At 31.8% G+C, this 23808-nt stretch overlaps 1 protein-coding gene across 1 annotated transcript in view; it reads left to right on the top strand.

Moving 5' to 3' along the window:
• Positions 1-20520, top strand: part of TTLL7 (tubulin tyrosine ligase like 7) — a 135183-nt gene extending 114663 nt beyond the window's left edge. Inside the window, exons 18-19 of the mRNA XM_011355686.2 lie at positions 6338-6511; positions 16927-20520. Of these exons, the coding sequence (XP_011353988.1) occupies positions 6338-6511; positions 16927-17047 (295 nt within the window). The 3' untranslated portion in view covers positions 17048-20520. The remainder of the gene's footprint in view (positions 1-6337; positions 6512-16926) is intronic.
• Positions 20521-23808: the final 3288 nt, after the last annotated feature.

The raw sequence follows: 23808 nt of genomic DNA, 5'->3' as shown, positions 1-23808 counted from the left end.
TAATTTTTAGTACTCTACTATAATTCATAGCAGTTAAGCTAATTTAGATGAGATAATGAATATGAACACACCACCACCTAACTAATTTGAATTCAGTGGAGAGAAGATAGTTAATTGATAAAAAAATCTCAATATCCTTAAGGTCCTTCCGCTGTTGCTTTTATGTAGCAGACTTCCAAAATTATGGCTGTATTCCTGCTCCTCTCCAAATTTTCAGTCCTGCCAAAGTTGTTGTGACTCATTATCATTTCAGCCTCAAGATATCTAAAAAGAAAAGTTTCATAGCTCTCTTTTATTCAGAAATGGACTTCCTTTAATCTTTTGGACTTCTCTTAATCCAATTGTTATTTTCTCAATTATACAAGTTTGATATCTTAGGGGCATTTACATCTTCCCTTGCCTTCACTGTCTTTATTCAATCATTTGCTAAATCCTGTTAGTTTTTCTGTCAGGGGCCCACTGTGGCTATTCTAGATTGTTTTTCATTGTTCTTAACAATTATCAAGTACTTACTACTGTATTAAATACTTTTGGAGATACAACGTTGAATCTGATATAGATCCTGCCCTCCAGAAAAATGATATTAGCTAACACAATACAACTTACTATGTACCAGGCATAGTTCTAAACACTTAACATGTATTAAGTGATTTAATCCTCATAACATCACTTTGAAGCATGTTCTCTCATTTTCTCCATTTTATAGACAAGGAAACTGGAGGCACAGGTACATGCTGAGGACCTAGTGCAAGTGGGATTTGAACTCTGGCCCCAGAGTTCATGCTCTTAACCAAGAACCTCTGCTATCTCTAGTAGACAAAATAAGATATGTACAAATTAATGATTATAAAAGAGACAGAGATGAAGTATAGGATTTCAGAGAGTACAGTCTTTTTGATAGAAGGGCTAGGTGAAATTAATAGATTTCTAGGCATTTTTGCCTTCATTTTTTGTTTTCCTTATCCACCTTATTGTCAGGGTCATTTCCTAAAATCTGTAGTGATTTCTCTTATTTGTCATTAAAGACTAGACTTCTCATCTAGAGTTACAAGACTTTCTAATGTGCCTGTTCTTTCTTATTTCTACAGTCTTCTCTCACATTACTCTTTAACTTGAACTCTGTTCCAGAAAAACAAACTCATTATTTTTCAAATATCTTAAAAGTGTTCCCTTTTCGTCCTCTGAGCTGCTGAAGTCATTAAGTATCTGATTGGGTAGCTTCCAAATGCCATTCCTCTAATCCCCTCTGCATTACTGAAACCCTGTGCAAAGACCCAACCTGTACACTTCTTTTGTGAAACCTTAGCAGACTATTGTAGTCTGAAATTATCTCTGAATGGCCTCCATTTAATGTTCTAGTCATCTAGCACTGAATCAGTCATATCATTTGCAGACTTATTCTCACCACCATAATTTTCCTCAGCTGCCATTCACCAACAGGAAGAATTCCTAAGGTGCTCTGGGTTGTGATGAAATCTGAGAGTAATCTTGGCTATAAATTATTTGTACAGAGATTTAAGTGAAACGTTTGAACTGTATTCCATGCCCCTTAGTTGATGTCGTTTTCTCAATGTGAACTCATGAATGGAATTTTTGTCTGTTTGTTGATCCATTGGTTGGAATGCCATATGTGAATCCCAGCTACTCTCTTCCATGGAAGTCAGTGAAACAGTCTGCTACTGAAATTGGTGCTGGTGGCCTCGAGACCCTAAAGATGCTCATAAAGTGGTGGTTCTTTGTCTTTAGGGATCGTCTTCCCTGAACTATTTTGGTAATATGTACTAACTTGATTAGAATACTTTTCTTTTGTTCCTAGCACAGTATTCCTCCGATTTTTTTTTTTCCTGGTGGTATCTGTTACTACTAGTAATAAGAATGAGAGTTACATTTATTGAAATCTTAGCAAGTGCCTGACATTGTAACTTGAAATCTTAACAAGTGCCTGACATTTTACATAGTAAATATTCTTTAATTAATTTAAAAAAATTTTAATTACAGTTGGCATTCAATATCATATTAGTTTCAGGTATATAGCATAGTGGTTAGACATTTATGTAACTTATGAGGTAATCCCTCTGATAAGTCTAGTATGCACCTGACACCATACATAGTTATTACATACATATTAAATATTTTTATAATCACCACTACAAAATTTTGAGTAATCAATTGATTATTATTATTCTCAAGGTATTAATGAGAAAATTGAAGCATAAAGAGAGTATATAACTTGCTCATAGTAACTAGGCAATCCTGAATTTTAACCCAGGTTGTCTGAGTCAAGAGCCCAAGCTCTTAACTCTATATTTTATTGACTCCCCTGAAAGCAGCATTGTCAGTGGTTGCCAAGTTTGCTTTATTGCAAGTCCATAGCATGAACCAAATCTCCAGGCCATTGCACCTGGGCAGGTGGAGCAAGCGTAGCAAGAGTAGCTTCGAATCCAATTTGACCTCCACTCTCCATCCATTTCCTTAAAAACTTGGTGGTTTGTAGAGGTGAGTTTAATACCAGATTTTATTTTGCAGCTTTGCAAATGAGTTTCTTAGGCTTCCTCAGTTTAATGAGGTCACATGGTATTATGTGTGTTTGATTCTTAGTTTGGACCCAGAATAGTTCTACTTATCTTTGATCATGTGTAGTCAATATATATTCATTTAACTTTGGCTTGTCTAGTAATCAGAGTAAAAATCTACTCTTAACTCAGTTCTAAAGGAAAGACTTTAATAAAATGTGCAGCTATCATTTGGTTAGGTATAAAACCTTAGAAAAATATAATCCAAATAACGCTGGGCTACCTTGATTTTTGCCTTTACCTGTCAACACCCAGATAATAAAAATAAAAACCCATTGCTTGTCCACATTCAGAAATATCAAAAAATATTGTGGATCTTTGTGGCAGGTTTCTCTAGAATTGGCATAGGAGTTTTCCTGATGCATCACACAGAAAACACCTTCATCCTTCTCTGTTGCTCTTCCAAGCTGCTGAAGTCCATGCTCAGTGACTCTTTGTATCACGTGCAGTCTCCTGGGAGTGTTAGAATGCCCATATTCCAAATGTGTTCTCTCCAGGGGAATAGTTCTTGGAATTATCCATAATGTTTACTGGGATAGGAGGAGTCTAGGTGCTATGGGACTCAAACTAGGCCTAAGAGCTCAAGAAATGTAGCCAAGGGAAATAACACTCCCGCTGAGATTTGCAGGAAGAGGAAGAATAGGAGTTTGCCAAGTAAAGAGGAGGATTCAGGGACGAGGATAGGAGAAGGAATGCTTTGTTTGGAAAAGCTCTCTCTACTCAAAACCCTGATATCTAAACCCCAAAGAAGAAAATCTGGTTTGGACCTTTTGCCAAATGAATTTTCTTATGGAATTTTGTCACAGAAAAGCTTTTTTCTTTTTCTTTTTCTTTTTCTTTTTTTTTGACTCTTTAGACAAGAAGAAATTGCAAGGAATGCTCTAAGGCAGTCTTCTTCTATGAATTGTGTGTCTACTAGAAAATGTATGCATAACATGTAGACTAGTTAAAATGATGTGACTCTTATTTTCACATCACTTTTAATTCAGTGTGTTGTTGTTAGTACTCTTGAGCTCATTAATCTTTCTGTTGCTGATTATCTAGCTGGTATAGTCCAGATTTTTTTTATCTTCCCTTCTCCCTTCTTGTACTTTTGGTCACTCAGTCATCTGTATGGACTTCTACCAGAGAAGAGAAAGAAATAAATCAGTTTCACTTTTTAGATAATTGCCTTATTAAATGTTTTGATGAGAAAGGAGATGAAAATTATTGGATTACTGGATTATATGAAGCTTTTCAAGTCTTGGGATTTCATTAATAATTTCCCCTTTGTTGCTAGAGGTATTCAGTATTATGTATCTTCTTGTTTTATTACTAAAAAAAATATCATTTGAAGTCTTTTCCTTTCATATTGCTTTGTGGATTAGAGAGTACTAGGAAGAACATTTTAACCATTTAATTTTCCTTTTCTAACTCATGGATTTGGGCCCTTTCATTTCCTTGGAATTTAGAGTCAGAAAGCAGACAGATAAGACCCTGGGTTCTCTGATAAAAGCACTGGTATTTTTAATTATTTCTATGTTCTTTCACCTTCTTAAAAATGTTGTGTTAGTATTGAAAATTAAGATTCTGTAGTGTTCTAGAGGCATTTCACATTTACTCAGCTTTGCCAAGTAGTGGGTAGGAGCTGGAGGAATCAATTCGAAGGGCAGATTTCCTTTGTGCAGAGGGGTTGCCGTTAGCCTAGAACCAAGTGAAACAAGTCCTGTTCATTTTCTTTGCTCTTTATGAGGGTTTTGATGTGCTGACACTCAAGTATAGATGATAGAGTAGAATGTGGTTTTTGGCCAATGGTGGTGAACATGTACATCAAAAATAGGTAAAAGACTTGATTCATATGTTTGTTTAAAATATTTAAGGAAGAATGAAAGAATGAGAAGCCAAAGCTGTTCATGTTGTAACTCACATATTATTCAGAATGTTAAATCAAGGAATCTCTTTTATCTTTCTTCCATTTTATTTGTTCTTTTCTTACCTCCATACTCCAAGTCAGGAAAAGAAAAATTACCATGATATGAGTGACCTGATAGTGGATCTAATCAAATAGCTCCAAAGGATCAAAATATAAACATGTCCAAATTGAGAGGGGAGGGTGGTGATAGAAGTTGACTTTTGTAGAAATATCCAGAATCCCAATGGAGAGAAAAGTGCTAGGCAGACAGAACATGGGATGTTTTCTGTGTGTGTTTACATTTATATGAAATTTTTATTTCTCTGTGCCCAATATGTAGGGCCTGCTAGATTAAGACATATTATTATAAACATATTCCCTAATTAATTGATGTTCTCCAATACTTTTCTTGATCAAGTTGGGCAAATTGTATATCTATATAAACACACACACATATATATACACACATATATATATACACACACATACATATACACACATATATAAATGTATTTCATATCTAGTTTTTCTTATATTTAGTAATAAATTAAATTTTATTTTAGAGTTAATTTAACTAGCACATTACTATTTAGTCCTGAACATCTCAGAACATGGAAGATAATTTATTCCTTTTAATCTACTCATTTGAATCTTATTTCTTTTAAGGAAACCTGTCATTCAGTGATGACATACTATCTTTTTTGGGACTGTGTTTCTCCTGAAAAAATAAACGGTAGCCTTTCTACTAAAAATTACCTTTCTGAGCTTCTAAAGCATTTTTTAAAAATTCCAAAGATATCAAATATCCACAGAAGATTGAAAATCGAGTCTGAATTTCCCACTGGGAAGTACATTTCTTCAGAAAAATATTTTCTTTAATATTTTTTTCTTTCTGAAAATCTACTCTTTTCTCTCTCTCTGAGGGTTAAGTGAATTGGTTTATGTAAAATGAGACTTGAAACACTACCAAGTGTGAAACCAAACTTTCCCCTTGAGGCTTGAAAAGAGTTTCATTTACACTAAGGAAATCTCTCTCTCTCTTCGCCTCCCCGCCCCCTTTCTCTTCCTCTCTCCTCTTCTCTCTCGCTCTCTCTCTCTCTCCTTCCATCCCTCCCTCTCCATCTCTTTTGGTATTTCCTGATTTGGGCCATGACAGTAAACTTAGGAATTGTAAATACACACACACAGACACACACACAATTGAAATTTACCAAGAACATGTGCACTACTGCCTGCTTTGGTATAAGCTGACTGCACTAAAGGAGGGGAGGACACTACCTTTGAGATTGTAGTAGGACAGTACTTGTTGAGATAACATTATTTCCAGAGTACAAAACATACGCTCTAGGAATATCATGGATATAATTACATATGAAAGTGTTTTGAAAAGGGTGGTCATAATCAGGGGATTAACCTACATTCTCCTGGTGTAAAAAGGTTACAAATTAAGTAGCAGCAAATTTTAATTCTTTGGTGGGATTATTTTTAAGGGAGAGGTAAATATAGCTTCCTAGAAAACCTAAATTCCTAGAATACCTAACTTTTGAGAAGTTAACTCAGTATTTTACAAATACTTTAATATAGAATAACTCAGTTTTTCAGGAAGTGTTGGGAAACCATCCTGTTAGCTACTCACAGTTGGCAGCGGTGAAGTCTTTAACGACAAATAGTCTATGAATTCTATGTTGTGTTTTTTAATATAAAAATTAATTTTCAAATACGTATTTATTTTTTATCTTTCAACCTTTTGTAGTTGCTTCAAACGTGTGAGCCTATTTCTTCTTTTTCTTATTGCTTTGTTGCTAGGTAAGTGATATGGCTGGTTGCCATTTTTAGCAGCCTCATGAGGTCATGTCTGTTTCCATGCCAACAGATCCTCCTGGGAGAGTATTTTCAGTAAAAGCCCGGAGGTGGTGACTCCTTTGCAGCTCCAATGTTGCCAGCGCCTGGTTGAGCTTTGTAAACAGTGCCTGCTAGTGGTTTACAAATATGCAAGTGACACAAGAGGATCGCTCTCAAGCATTGGTACCAATTGGGGTAATTCCAGGTACTTGTTTACATTCCCTAGACTCTGGGAGTTTTATGTAAAGTAATGCCACAATGCAGTTTGAAATTGAAAGTCTCTTTTTGTTTATATGGCAAGAGAAGCTAAAGACTGAAAATTCATGCATACTATTGTCTATAAAATCTCAATCTTGCACAATCTTTACCTTTAAAGGACTGAACAAAACTGAAGGTGAAAGAAATAACCTGCATGGAAATGAGATTATTTCTTTTACATACTTTGCTTTCAAAAGCCAAGTAAGAGCAACCAAAAATGCTAACAATTTAACATTTTTCCTCAGGGATGTTTCAACATTTATTCTTTATCCTAACAGTTGAAGAGATACCTTTAGTTTAATTTTTATTGTTCAGTATGCCTCTGCTACTCCTTTCATCACCAAACAAATCAGTGGGAAGTGAATTTGTTAAGTTCTATTTAAAAATTGAATTTTCATAAATGTTGAGTTAAAAAAGCATAAAAAATAATATTGTTTTTAAGTTAAAAAAATATAAACAAGAAATACATTTTAGCAATTCTCAAGACAATTATAGTTCTCATTTGAATTAAAGATAAATACGTGACTTTATTTTCAGTATATATAAGTTATAGTACTACTCAGGATAGAAGAGAATAAATGACGACTTTTAAAAAAATAAGTGACCATGAAAAGATGATAGGATTCAACTAACTAAAAGAAAATACTATAGCTTGGATTTTTTTTTAGAAATACCTAGAAATTTATCCATTTATTAAAAAGATCGATCATATTCTTGCCCAAGTTCAAAACCATTTGATAGAGAATTATAGGAGTCAGATGATTATCAAAATAGAGTTTAGTTACTGAGAAAAGCTACATTGAAGGGCATATGTGTAGATGTGAACCAAGTGAGTTTTCTAATATTGAATTTCAGAATTAAATGTGCCCATTGCGTCAAAGGCAGAGCTAGGTCAACCCGAATCTTCCACTAGCACTACCTCATAAAGTCTAATTCCATTAGTATTGGTAGGAGAGAAAGTAAGAATACATCCTTTCTGCAAATAGGCTGATCCAAAAAGAAAAAGGGGCTATACCAACCATGCTAGTTTCTTTCTTTTAAACCTGCAAATCGGATAACTCACTTCTGGTAAGATGCTAGAAAGTTTCCACTAGTGGAGGTTCTTCTACATAAAAACACAAGGAAGAGAGAGAAATAAACATGTCCTCCTAATATATAGCTATTAAAACCCAAGTCAATGTCACATTAATTTAAAAACATGGAAAAGGGGACCATATCTTTTCCCTATAGATTAGGAACTTATAGCATATTACTTTATATGTAGAAGTCACTTAATTTGATATTTATTAATTTGATGTTGATTAATTTCATTTCTGAAGTATACCTAATGAAACATAAATTATATATAAATTCATATAAATATGCCTAATATAAATAATTTATGAGGTATACATACCTAAATACTTTATGAAGAGATATATATTTGGCTAATATATCTGTAAAATTAAGAGAGAAGAAGATAGAGCTAATAACATTAGTCAGGTTTATGACAATGTTTATCTTCATCAGAAATCTTCAGGGTATTTCTTAAGAGACTTTAAAGAATAAATGGAAGGAAGTGGACTTCAACCTTGCAATCTCAGAAAAACAATAATGTATAGGTACACTAAGTGAAAAGCCATTTCTCAGAGGTAGACTCTTAAGTAAACCAATAGAACTGTTACATAAACTCAGATGGTCAATTATATATATATATTTAGTATATATCTAGGATACTGTAGTTCTTGGGATCAGTTCAATATTTCACTGTAACTAGACTTACTTGGGAAACCTTGAGATCTTCAGACATTTTCTAGTCTCAGCATCTCTGTGTTTCTATCTTTCATGTACTGAGCTTTCATATAAACTCATATCATAAGAGGGGTTCCGTGACTAGAAACATTAATAAAAACTACTGAATTAGAACTTCTGTCTTCAGTTAATAGAGCACTAGATATTTGGACAAATCCTCTCCCTCACAACAACTAGAGAAGCTAGACAAAATATCAAAGCATTTGCTTAAAGATATCAGAAAATGTTAACCAGATACTTGTTAATGAGTATTTGTTAGTACTGAGTAGTGCTTTTGACAGACTCATGGGTCTAAAGGGAAAAAGTGGAGTTCAGGGCTTGCAAAGATGTGGACCTTGGTAAATCCCTAGATTCCTAGGAGAAAAATGTTCCAGATGTTTTGCAAAGCAAAAGTGGACAGAATTACAGGAAAAAAACAAAAAAAAAAAACAAATCTACAACCATAGAGGGAGATTTTAATATACTAAAAATATTTTTTCCTCAAAAAAAAATTAAAGTCTAGAACGTTTTAATAATATGATTACCATACTTAACTGTGGTATGTAAATCCAATAGCCTCAGAGTATAATACACCAGGCATACCAGGAATTTCTATAAAGATTAACCATATAGTGGAATAATTAAACATATTTCAACAAATTTGTGAAACTTGAAATTATGCAGATTTTTTTTTTTCTGACCACATATCATTAAGCTAGAAAACAATAAGAAAATATAACCAGAAAATTTATATTTTGGAAAGATAAAAAAATGCACTTTTAAGTAATCCAGGAATCAAAGAAGAAATCATAATAGACATAAAAGATTTTGAACTGAATGATTATAAAAATCTTACAAATAAAAACTTGCAGTGTGTAGCCAAATTGTTATAGGACTATTTATAGACTTAAATGAACACGTTAGGAAAGAGGAAAAGAAAAAATTAAATGAGCTAAGCAGTCATCTTGAAAAGTGACAAAATGACATTAAAATAAACCCAAATAATACAGAAAAAGGAAATAAAAATGACAGCAGAAATTAATAATACTAATATTCCTTGACTTAAGATGGGGTTACGTCTCTGTAAACCCATAATAAGTTGAAAATAAGTATCCAAATACATTTAATACACTTAATCTACCCAACATCATAGCCTGCCTTAAACATGCTCAGAACCTTACATTAACTTATGGTTGGGCAATTATCTTGAATTTCAGCTCAAAAGTAAATCCTTCCTCTTTTTCTCATCAGAAGCAGGAGACACAGATGGGCATTTTGTAGACATGACAGGATGTGACAACACAAAATGCAATATCCAAAAAGCATTGATAACACAGTACACTGTTAGCATATTAGTTGTTTACCCTGTGAACACATGGCTGACTGGGAGGTGCAGCTCACTGCTGCCACCTAGAATCACAACAGTATCAATGATATCACTGTCCTTGGGAAAAGATCAAAATTCAGAATTTGAAGTATAGTTTCTACTGAATGCGTATCACTTTTGCACTATTGTAAAATTGAAAAATCGTAAGTTGAACCATCATAAGTTGGGGAGTGTTTATGTAATGAAATAAACAATAAAAAAGATCAGCATGGCTAAAAGTTTACTTTTGAAAAAACTGATAAAATTGATAAACAACCAGTGAGACTGATCAAGAATATAAAAGGCAGATACAGTTAGTATCAAGAATAAAAATAGAGACATTACTACAGATCTTATAAACATGAAAAATTTTGTAAGGAAATATGAACAATTTTATGCTGATAAATTTAGGTTGTTAACAAATTCCTGGGAAAACACATTACCAAAGTGACATAAGATATAGAAAGTCCTTTACATTGTGGGAATCGAATCAATAATTAAAAGCCCCCCACAAAGGTAACTCTAGATTCACATGCTCTTCACTATCTAATTCTACGAAACCCACTAGAGCAGAAAAGGAGGGAGCCTTCTCCAGCTTATTTTATGAGGCTACCATACCTTTAATACCACAACCTGACCAGGACATTATGGTAAAGGATAATGACAGTTCAATCTCACTCCTGAATGTAGATGCAAAATTCTTAAAATATTAGCAAAACGAACCCAGAAATTTTAAATAGTATAATGTATCACGACCAGTTTCTGTTTATTGTATTAAAGGGTGCAATAACATTAAAAAGTGATCAATGTAATTTTCATTGAATAAAAGATAATTTTAATAGATACAGATAATCACTTGATGGAATTCAATATACATTCATTCCTTAAAAAATGCTGAGCAAGCTAGAAACAAAAGGGGAAAAGTTCCTTGGTCTACTAAAGGATAACTATAACAAACATACCTAATGGTGAAATGTTGAAGGCTTTCCATTTGAGATGAGGAACTAGACAAGGTCGCTTGTTACTACTGCTTCTGTTTAGTGTTGTGCTGGAGGTCCTAGCTGGTTTAATGAGTCAAGCAAAAGAAATTAAAGACATTATATTTGAGAGAAATAACTAAAACTCATTACTAGTAGATATGATTGAGTTCATAGAAAACTAAATAAATCTATAGATAAACTATTAAGTAAATGTAACAATTTTGATTAAATCAAGGTCAAGATAAGAAAATTAACTGTAGTTTTTCTATATCAACAATAGCTAGAATATGAAATTTTAGATACAATATCATTTTTCATAACATCAAAGCATAGCTAACACTTAGGAATAAATAGAACAAAATGTGTAAGACTTTTTTGCAGGAAAATGTAAAAAATTGAAAGATATATGTTATTTATCATTGAAATTAATATTATTATGTCAATTCCTCTCAAATAGTTCTGTACATCTACAAATTCAGTGCAACCCTAATATAAAACCCAACAAATTTAGTTTGGGGGGTGTAGTATTTGACCAAAGCTGTTCCAATATTTATATAGAAAAGTAAAGGGCCAAGAGTAAATGAGAAACTCTTGAAATAGAACAATAAAATGGTAAAATTTATCAACTACAGTGTACTAAGACTTATAATAAAGCTAAAGTAATTTAAGACAATTACTACTGCTAAAAGTATAGACAGACCAATGGCACAATTCGGAAAGGTCATCCATAGACCCAGGCATATATAGAGACTTTATTTATGACTACAAGGGATACACTTAATTTATGACAAATGAGAAAAGGAAGTTTGTTTAAACAAATGGTGCTGGGATAATTGAGTTTCCAAATAATAATAATAATAGAAAACTTGAGTTTACTCACACCATATGCAAGAATCATTTTCAATGAATTTAGTATATGGATATGAAAAGCAAAACTAAAAATCTCAGAAAAATATAGGGGAATATTTTCATGACCTCGAGGTGTGCAAAGATTATAAAAATATAAGACCAAAGTACAGATGATAAACGAAAAGATGAATTTTACTGTGTTAAAATTAAGAACATATATTCATCAGAATATCGCAGGTGGGTGTGAGAAAGCAAGCCATAGAATGAAGCAAAGTATTTGGAGGAAGATACTTGTAGAAGCTGTTCACACAAGAGTTTGAAAAAAAAAAAAAGGACCAATAAACATTTGAAAAAGTGTTTAACCCTTTTCCTGTTTAGAAAAAAAAAGTAGAGCTTAGTGCCAGCATTCATTTAACATGTGTAGGAATGCTACGTTTTCTAAGATTTGACATTTCCAGCGATTGAGAATTACTATATTTTTTAAATGAAAATACCACTACTGAAAACAGAATGCTATAAACACAATGATGTTATTTGTTTCCAAAGACTATCTATATACTAGAGTGATGCTACGAACTCTAGTGATACGAACTCTCTTATTCTGCTGGTGATAGTGAAAATTGGTACCTTTAAAAACTGGCATTATAAAGTCTACCTTCTTTACAGCTATTCTATTACCAGTAATTCTCAGCAGAAATGTTTGCACATGTGCAGAAGACCATTATTAGAATGATCATAGTAGAATTTACTTAATAGCTAAATTTGAGAAACAACCCAAATATGTATTCATAGAAAAATGGACACATTTTCTGTATTGTCAAAACAATGAAATATTATACAGCATTGACAGTGAGCAAACTGCACGCATACAAGGCAACATATGTGAGTCTCAAACATAAAGTTGAGCAAAAGGAATACATACTTCATTTCATTTATTTTAAAATGAAAAGCAGGCAAAACTAAATTTTGGTGTTTATGGAATGTGTACTTGGGTAAACAAGGAAGTAATTACCATAAAAGTCTCCATAGTGGGTAACTTTATAAGGAGGGAGGGTGCTGTAATACAGAGCTCTGGGGTGCTAGGAATGTTCAGTTATTTAAGCTGGGTAGCATTTAGATTTTATGTGCTTTTTCAGTGTGTGCTATACTTTATAATTAGGAAGTTTTAAAAATTGAGTCAAATACATGGTATTATTATGGCCTTAGGTTAAGATAGCTTAATATGTCTGTCTTAGAACAGGGATGGTCTTGCTAGTAAGGCTGATGTTCATAACACATAAGTAATATTTCACCCACATGTACTATTTCATTGGCTCTGTACTCTGTGAGACAGGCATGGCAGAAACTATTGGACTCTTCACAGATCAGAAAACTGAGGCCCAAAGAGGCTGAATGGCTTATCCAGATCCACATTGCTAGCATATGGCAGAGGTGGAACTTGAAACTAGGACTAACCCTTTTCCCAAAAAAGTCAAAGTTAAAACTATAGGACAATGCATACCCACTGGGATGACTATTAAAAAAAAAAAAAAAAAAAAAAAGCAAAACAGTAAGTGTTGGTGAAGATATTGAGAAATTAGAGCCCTCATGCATTCTTAGTTCAGAATGTAAAATGATGTGGCTGCTATGGAAAACAGTTTGGCATTCCTCAAAAAATTAAATATGGAATTACCATATAAGCTAGCAATTCCACTCCTAGGTTTATACCACAGGGAACTGAAATGAGGACTTAAACAGATACTTTTACACCAATGTTTACAGCAACAGTATTCACAATAGCCAAAAGGTGAAACAACTCAAGTGTACATCATCAGATGAATGGATAAAGTGTGGTATATACACGTACAATGCAATATTATTCAGCATATATACAAAGGAATGGATTCTGATACATGCTGCAACATGGATGAACCTTGAAAGCATGCTGAGTAAAACAAGCCAGGCACAAAGGGCCAAAATATAATATGATTCTACCTACATGAGATATATAGAATAGACAGATTCAAAGAGACAGAAAATAGAATAGAGGTTATTAGAGACTGGGAAGAGGAGAAATAGGGATTTAGCGTTTAATGGATACAGAGTTTCTGAGATGATGAAAAAGTTCTGGAACTAAGTAGTGGTGATGGTTACACAACCATCGTGAATGATTTTAATGTAATGAATTGTACACTTAAATAGTAAAACCGAGTAAGTTTTATATTATGTACAGTTTACCACATTAAAAAAAAATTTAAAAAACGCAGAACAAATATTATGATGAACTTTATTTACCTTGTGTTCCCCAAACCAGGAAGCTGAGTTTATTCTGGGAGTATCAGGGATCCTGATCTTACTCCAGAAAAATCTCAGAAGGGTGGCATAGCTTAAGTTTTCAAGGCTAATTCCCTACCAGCCTTGAAATGCTTCATGTTCTAGAGATTCTCTGTGGTTGGCAATAATTTGGTACATGACAGATCAACCAATTCTACATCAACCAGGAATTAGACAAATGCATATTTTATGTCTATATACTGGATATGTGAAGATGTGCAGACCTAGCCTCAGGGATGAGTTAGGGTATATGTGTGAAGAAATAGGATAGTCTGAGGTATTTCTCCTTGGTATGAATTAGCTACAAGTTAGCTATTTTAGTACATCAAGAGTAAGCTAGAATAAAAATAAAGCTTCAACTTTTCACATTTGTTGCTACTTTAACACAAACTCTTTAGATGTAATCTATAAATTCACTTCCTAGTGATATTCTTTCTGCTAAAAAAAAAAATCAAATTTATTATTTAACTTCATTGCAAAGAACATTTCAAAAATAATCTTTGATATTTAGATAGTGTGAGATCTCCCAAGAGATATTACTGGAAATATTGAGGCAAATAATCCACTGTGTTTCTCTATAATGCTTTAAAATATCCCACAGCACTAGCTATAGGGAAGCAAAGTGTTTCTTCCAATGTGATTTCATAGGTTTTTTTGAGTTCATACTAAACCTCTTTTTCTTTTCAAGTCTTAAAAATAGTTTCGTTTTAGCTTTTTCTGCTCCTATTAAAAAGTTTAAGTTTGTGGATGTATATTTTTATACTTTCTAGGATATATTTAATACTTCTGAAAAAATGAGTATAATCATTGTATCCATTAGTTTTAAAATTGAAATTCATACAGAAAAATGAAAATATAGTATAGTTTCTAGGAGCAGTGATTCTTAGCCCACATGGATTGTAATCCTGGCTCTGCCACTTACTAGCTATGTGACTGGGCAAGGCATTTGACCCCCCTGCATGCTTTAGTGTATTCATCTATAAAATAGAGCCTACAATAATATCTACCGTATAGAATTGTTATGAGAACTGAGTTAATATTGTAAAGTAATTGGAATGGGCACATGCAAACACTATTTAAATATTAAATGGTATTAAATAAAGTAATATAAGTTAGCTGTAACCTGGACTTTGTGTTTTATTTTTTCATCTGTGAAATGGAGAAAGAAATCTATAACTCAAAATGATATGTGAATGTTATTGTAATACCAATAGTAACTATTGCTTGGAAGTTCTTCAAAAGAAAGTTGATAGAAGTTACTGTTTACTATGATAAATATCAATGTAATCAGAATGCATTTGCTTTGCAATAGATGATAAAATAACTCTCAACTAATACAAAAGAGTAGGTTTTGATCAAACACCTTTTTTTTTGCACGTTTGGCCTAGGTAGAAAGGGTAGCTTTTTGATGGCAGAAGATATTAAATTAATCATCTTGACTCCACTAGTTCTTGACATAATAATTTGTATAAATTACCCAAGTGATATTAAGAAAATAATTTGTATAATCTGTGATGTGAGAAATCAGTTGTTTCATTATTTATCACCCATTGTGCAATTTTGATTTAATTTGGTTTGTTGTGTATTATTTTACTGCTCTATTAACCTAATGATTTGAGCAATTATTTATCGTTTGTGATATTAGGTAATAGATTAAGGGGATATTATTAGATAATTCATGATAAAATGATGTTTATGAATATTATAATAGAGAACTCTGCTACTTTAATCTGAATGCTGTATACGGTTGATCATAATGAACAAAATTCATGTCACACAACTATAAGTGTAATTTTTTATTAACATAGAGATATGGTAGTTATCACCATTATTTAATATAGAATAGATAAACTGATAGTAAACTTTGGCTTTTTCTGGATTTCTTCACATATCTATGGAAGTATTATACTTTTACTAGAAGATCTTAATGTCAAGTGAAGAAAATAAAATAAATGATTTGATGCTTTACCATTGTTTATTTTTTCAAGAAAACTGGTAATTACAAATCTTTTATTGCTACTTCTGCTCTTGAAGATTCCTCATAGATCTCTTTGTCCTGGCTTTATAGCATGTCCTTCTCATTATTGCCAGTACTTACACTGTTAATAGTGATGTTTATGTGCATTTGTTCATATGGATTTCTGAGATCATTTCTCTCTAGACATATAGAGTAGCATGGCCTAATGCTAATCAAAGTTTTTTTCCAGAGGAAAACGGTATATAGATGCACACTCTTATTTGCAGTTTCTAATACCAAATCTCTGAAAAGTAAAAAAAAAAAGTAATATATTTATTGGCAAATCTGACCTGAATTGACATGAAGTCATTTATAGTCTGTATCTGATTTATTTTGAATATTTATACATTTTACTATAGCAATATTAATTGTTTGTTTACAGGATGCTGTTCCAAGGCCCTGATGGAGATGTTATATATAGTATATATACTATATTGTTCTAAAATTTGGAAAATTCATGTATTCTGAAATACATTTGGCTGCAAGGGTTGTATGCAACCAGTAATTGTGATTGTTTTGGTATTCTGTAATCCTAACTCTTGTGTGGTCTAAGAATATAAGATTTGTAATCTAGTTATGAATGTTAATCTTTAATTTTTTCTTTTAGATTACCTATAGTTGTAATACATCAATGAAATATTATTAAATTGTAATGAATGGTTCCAAAATCCTTGAAACAAACACTTATTTGTAATGTGGCTAGCCAAATCTCATATCACATGTTTTTAAAGAAATATTTGACTGGCTTCACATATTATTTACAAAGATTAATGATGAATTACAAATTAATGTCAGCCATATAAACAGTTTCCTAGCATGTGAGTATAATGGTGCTTCATGGGATATCTTGGGGTACTAAGATTATATATTGCTTCTTGGGGCTTTATGACCCTCTTCCCACTCCCCCGACACCAATCTGGGAGAAGAAATCTTTTTATATGGATTACATTTTTTTAAGTATCATTTCTCATGGAGGATATATAAATTACTAGTCACATAACACTTTAGTGAGAGATGTTAATGCTAACTTGACTTTAAAAGTCTAACTTTTGAACTATTATTTTTAGGTATTTACTACCAGGAAGTACACAATTCTTCATGAGAACACCAACCTACAACTTGAAATACAGTTCACCCGGAATGACTCACTCCAGTGTTTTGTTTACATCACGATATGACCATTTGTGAAACAGAAAAGAAGCTCGCCATGGGTTATGCATAATAGCAATTCATTTTCTCCCTAATTTAAACATGCAAAGAAAGCAACCATTAAGTGCTGTTTTATGTATATATGACATATATGTGTGAAAATATATACACACATGCACTCAAATAACATATATATTTATTATATGAAAGAAGAATTAGCAGAAAACTGGATATAAGACTTAACCTTTCTGGAAATGTAATAAACCATGTTAATACTGTTTACACAAATATGTGGATGTCTAGAATTTGCTAGGTTTATAACTAATACCTTCCTACTAGAAATGTTATTTTTGCTGCAGAATATATAAAACAGAATTTGATCCTGAAGATCCCATTACAGTGTTAAATTATTTTCTAGATAACACGTCTTTTGACTTGAAAAAGCATTAATAGTATAATACCTTATTAATTCTCTTATGTATAGTAGCCATTTAAAATGAAAAAAATTAGAATCCTGGTGTTGCTTGATGATAGGATTAAGTATAAAACGGGTTTATCATAACTGTAGCACACTGTAAAGTACTATAAAAATCCCAACCTGATTCTTCAACATTTTATTCCTCTATGTGGAAATTTAGCTACTAATGATAATGTACATTTTCAGTAAGGATCTCGAAGTTCATATTATGATCTAAAATGAAAGACAATCCAGTGAGTTAAAAATAAAGAAAACATAAACTAGCTTTTAGTTTTACTTTTCATTGGGAATCACATAAAGAACAAAAAATGATGATAATGACAAAATCGTATAATTTTTGTATCTGATACTACTCGCCTTTATTTGGAAAGTATAGCTCCAATTGGTACTTATGGTCAAATACATTTTTTTCTGTTCTTCGGAAGTAGTAGAATTTACTTTTCAAATTTATTTCAATTTTACAGGATAATGTCTCATACTTCTAAGTTTTTCAATGTTGAGACCAATTTACATTGCAAAGTCTAATGTACAGTTTTACATGGCACCAAAGGAAATAATCTAAATTATTGCAAATAGAAGATTCTGATCACTGGATATTATTAGTCATGATGTACCCTTGAGAAGTCTTTTTAAATTACAGTATGAAGTTTCTTTTCATTCAAAGTTATTATGCATAAGTTTCATAGCCGTTTACTTTTCTCGCTGACAGTTTCAAAAACGAGTAAGCTTTCACTTTTCCATGAAAATATAAAGAACATGATCATCGACATGGCAATCCTTAGAAATTGCAATATTCACCCAGAAGTTTTATTTTCTAACAGATGCTAATTATTTGCAAAATTCATGAATGTTTTACCTCCTTTTATTAATCTAAAAGCTATTTCCAATAAATCAAGAAATGACCCCAAAGTCAAAGGAGAATTGAGGGAGGCAAACTGGCCTGGTTTAATTAACAAGCTGGATAATTGGTACCCCAAAGTTATAAGTTAGATATACTTTGCTCTTAAGGCCATATTCTAAGACTGTTTTTGGCTAAAATAGGTTATTTTCTAAATTATTGCTAGCTACTTGACTCTTATGCCTACCTAGCATCCATATTCCAATAGATACTTTTTCTTGCTATATTCCTCCCAAAGAATTTGTTATTGTCTTTTTGGTGCAAGAGAATAAAGATGTCAGGATGAAGGAAATTACAGTGTAACTGAGTGTTGGTGACTTTATTTTGTGAATTCTTAAATATGTTACAGAATTTTTTAGAATAAATAATGCAAAGATTGGGCTATTACAAAATTATTAGAAGAATGATCAGCAAGTAGGCCTTTTCATGGAGTATTTTTAGTCATTTTTCTTTTAAATTCACAATTTGTCCATGAATGAGACAATTTCAAGTGTCTGGTATATGATATCAGTACAGTTTGTTGGCCACTCACTTGTGTTAGTTTAAATAAAAAAATGGTTATTTAATTTGCTAGAGTAAACGCTTTGGAACTTCTGTTCTTAGTTGCATAAGAGTGAAATTTCTATTTAAGAATGTCTGACATGGGGATGAGCCCTGTCACCCTAGGAAAAAAACAGAATGCAAAAAAATTTAAAAACCAAGAGTAAATTTAAATACATAAAACGATGCAAATAATTGATTAAAACATTTCCTTTCTCTAGTTATTTAAGTCTGCTTTTTTCTGAGCAGTATAAATAGGCCCACATTCACCCATTTATACTGATCCAGTTTGCTATGATGAAGTTGTAAATAAAGCCATGGACTCATTATTTATATATACTACCTGGTATGCTGTGGTCTATGGTTGCTGTAGTACTTATTCTCTAATGAGAAACCAAGAAGAGAAGATGCAGTAATAAACTAGAAAGTCTCCAGAGGCCATAGAAATGTTTAGAAGTATAAAATATTTCTTAGTTTTTCTTATACATTTTTTATTCATGGAGTTAAAACATGTCAGTATAAGTGATAGTGTGGCTTTGGCTCTCTCTTCTAGGAGAGAAAATAAGTATCTGAAAAATTCCACAAGCTATTCAACCTTACCAGGAGTTTTTAATAGGGAATTTGGTTTATTTATAATAAAAGCATATTTTTATTCTGTTATTTAAAAAAATCCCTGATCATTCTGTAAATCTAAGATTGGAATGCTTCCCAGAAGTGTATACGATTGCAATGATTTCCAGAACTGTATAAAAAGCAAACTTTTTATTTTAAATCATCATCTGTGAACATAGTATGAGATTGCAGATTAGTTTTCACTTTAATAATCCAGGATTGTAGATTAGTTGCCATTTGTAATCTGCCGAAAGAAATACTGTGATTCTTATTACGAGTATTGTTACTAGCAATAAATTTTATTTTACTTTAATTTCATTTACCTTGCAAATATAAAAATGAAATTATAATAGGGCCAAATGTGGAAATGGCAACCTCTGCCTAGAACATAGTTGAATATCCCTGGTTATCTATAAGATGCAAAGATATATACAAATATCTGTAGGTCTAAATACACAAAAAGTCTTACTAATTTCTTCTCCCTAAAACTAAAATGAACCAACTCAAACAAAAACCCCAACCTTCTTTTCATTTAATATTTACACGCGACTAGATGACAGTGATTTCTAGACATCAAGAAAAAGATTTCATTCTAATTCTCTTTTTAATTTGGAATGTATATGACTGTAGAATTTTGTTACCTAACTGGAAATTTCAGGTGTTTTAATATAAATTAATCCAAATATTTTCTTCTTTAGCATGTTAAAGCCATTTCATTTAAAAATTCTCTTGAAATCTAAACATACACACTACTTGACCTTTTTGAAAGTACCAAAAAATTGATAGTTGCATAAATGCTATTATTTTTAGTTTTCTATAAAGCACTAATTTATTCTTAAATGTATACTCTTTTTAAAATAATAGCAAATACCTCGAAAAGAATGACAGAAAATACTTTTCCATTCTGTTCTCTAAAGCTGATTTACATTTTGAGTCTTAGTTAACTTGATTCTAATGGTTAAATAATAAAAAGTATAACTACAATTAATGTGTTTCTGTGACCTGATTTTTAAAAATATGCTTTCTTTTTTAAATCGAAGGATTTAGACTTTCAAGGACTTAGTTATCTAAATATTTTGGGCTAATATTACTTATGCACAAATTAAAATTTTAGAAATGTATTTATGACTAAAATGTTATTTCCTACTCCTTCCTTCCTTCCTTCCTTCCTTCCTTCCTTCCTTCCTTCCTTCCTTCCTCCCTCCCTCCCTCCCTCCCTCCCTTCTTTTTTTTATACTTTATGTTCTCTTCAAAGTTTTGACCTTTGCATGGACAAAGTCAAGAAAGAGAAATCTTGCCTTATTTTTATCCTCGGCAACAATAAAAGTTGGATAATGAATCATTGGATCTAGTTAATTTGTCTGCTGAGATTTTTAAAAATCAAATTGAAGTCCATGTCTAAAAAACATTAATTGCCTGGATTCAAGGTACACGGCTACAAATAACAGTCTTGTAACCAAAAAATTAATATATTAAAACTTATTGCACACTTTGAGATTGCTGCTCTTTTTTTTGTTTGTTTTGTTTTGTCATAAATGGGTATATGATAGATTGAAGGAAAACTAGTCAGATAATACATTCTGACTAGCTGGGCTGTATTATCTAAGAAGAGCAACATAAAGCTTCTATTTTTATTCTCACTTATTTGAAAACTATTAGTAAAATCATCATTCAATAGACTAACATTTTCTATGTTAGTAAGACTTACAAAAGTAATCAGATAATGGTAATATTTCTCTTTCAAAGGCTAACAACAATTCTTGTTCTTGAGGTAGTCGGTTCATACAATAACTACTGTACATCCTATGGCATCGAATATTAATAGATTTGCTGAAGATTCTGGGTTTGAAGATTAGCTTGAAAGCAATACTTTTGCTACCATGAATCATGACTCAAATTATCCCCATATGCTTTACTACCTGTATATGAATGCAAATATTGTTACAGAAAATATGCTTGAAATGTCAACACAATGTGCAATTAGTATGGCATTGTCATGCTTTAGCATGTGATATCTGTATGGTGAAGTTATTTCAATTACTTAGATATGTTATTATAATAAAAAATGTTTAACATAAGAAAACTACAATATGCCATCAAATGGTTATTTTTGTTTTGCACACACACACACACACAATTTTTAGTAGGAAAATAGATTGGCTTTCAATTAATTGTTCAGGGGGATGAAGTACATTTTCACAGTAATTTTTTTCTGCTGTACAGACAGCAATAGCGCTGTGGGGATAACATTACCTGCTATTAAAGTCAGGTCGAATATACGAAATTAGTGTCAATTTCTCTCTTAGCTGGAAGACACTTTTCTGAAATTTAGAAATGGCACATCTTTCTAGCATCATTGATTACAATAGTATTACTAATATGAATAGAATTATGTCAGCATCTCAGCAAAGAAGTTCACTTTTTTCAGAAATTTATAATTTTATCTTTGTTAAAACATTATGCTATATTTCAATAAGAAGCATATTCTAGTTTTATTGCCATTCATTCCATTATTTAAGGTTATGAGGAAATTAGAAAATTTTCCTTTAAAGAACGGATGCACTTTGGATAAAAACCTTATTTTGTGGTAGGAGCTTTAATGCATGTATATCTTTTTGGAATTAACCAATAGTATAAACATTTACTTTAAAAATGTACTTTTAAAAAATTATTATTTTTATAAAGTTAAAATATTGTATGAAAGCTTAAAGTTGAAATTTTGATTTTTTTTCAGTGAGAGATAAAGATGAAGTCGATGTGAGTAGTTTGGTATTTCCCTATTCTATCAAGTAATTTGTAGGATAAATAAACAAATAAACACACCCACATATATATGTGTTTATATACATATATAATTTCATTCAATTAAATGATTGAAAATCTTTTAAATTATAAAATAAATCATCCCAAAATAATTTTAAGTGTCAGAAAACTTTATACAGTGCCTTAACACAAAATTAACATTTAGGTCTTTTGGAGAAAATAGGATAATCTTTAATTTGGAGAGAGTTATCTCATTATGATTTTCATGTATATATTGAATATGGTGACAACAGTGCCCATCCCCATGGTCAGGTAAATTTCAAAAACATTGGATAAAAATTGGAATATGTTTCTTTACTTTCCAGACCTCTCAGAGTCTTTAATATACTAACATGTATAGAGCCTCCAGCAAGGGATTAGAACATGCATCAGTCCTAAACTAATTTCACTGTGGTACCTTTTATTAAAATGCATCTCCCAGAGCTAGTCTTCTATTGACCAAACTTTGGGAAACACCAGAGTAAACTAATTCATTTAGTAGTAAAGTGGTCAAGATTCTTCTTCAATCATTTATCAAATATACACAAGTGGTATAATTATGAACACTGACAAATATAGTACAAGAATTTACTTGCACTTGTCACTTGAGAATTTGTTCATTTCCAGAGAAATATTTGAACCAGAGTTTCAATAGGGAATGGCTTGACCCAGGAAGGACACCCACAGATAAATAACCTTAATGGTAAACATGAGTTACATTAGACATTTGTAACATAATCGTGATGTGCAAAGTAATGTATATTACTTAGGAATGTGGTCAGGATGTGGTCCAAGCCCTTATGAAGAGATGTTAATGATTTATTGGGTCTAACATGATAAAAGTTTGTCTTTAATGAAAGTCTAACATCACCTTTCAGCAGATGATAAGAGTTTGTATAGCACACAATATTTCTAGAAGCACTTGCCATCTGAAACCAAAACAAAAAGGATGTCTGTGGCTGACAAATTTCCTTATTTGCTAGATTTACTTAAATTTTGTGTCGTTTGTGAGAGAAAATTTATTAAGTCAAATTTTTTTCTGTATCTAAGTTGTATGTTAGACATTTTGGAAGTCTTAAGAAGTTTTATCACACTCAGTTCTGTTTTGTTCCATGTGAAATATTGCCAAATTAATCTCCTTTTAAAAAATATAGTAAGTATACTACTATTTGGTATGTTTAGGGAGTTATTTATTGAATTCTACTATAGTGGCATACACTAAACTATTTCCTATAGTTATCAAAAATACTGAAATTTTGGCTTAGAAAACTATCTTTACTGTTGTACAGAAATGACACCATTTTGATAACTTTATAACAAGGCAGGCTTTAATATTTTATGTAGTAATAGAAACATACAGTGAGAATAAGCAAATTCCATATTTTGTATTAATAACAGGTGCAAATGGACATAAAGTACTAAATTGACACCGTCGTGATAAAAACTTTCAAGGGTAATAACAAAACTATT

The sequence above is a fragment of the Pteropus vampyrus genome, unplaced genomic scaffold (genome assembly GCF_000151845.1).
Source record: "Pteropus vampyrus isolate Shadow unplaced genomic scaffold, Pvam_2.0 Scaffold22, whole genome shotgun sequence".
In the NCBI taxonomy this organism is placed as follows: domain Eukaryota; kingdom Metazoa; phylum Chordata; class Mammalia; order Chiroptera; family Pteropodidae; genus Pteropus; species Pteropus vampyrus.
The sequence above is the reverse complement of the archived record's forward strand: the minus strand, read 5'-3'. Positions and strand labels throughout refer to the sequence as shown.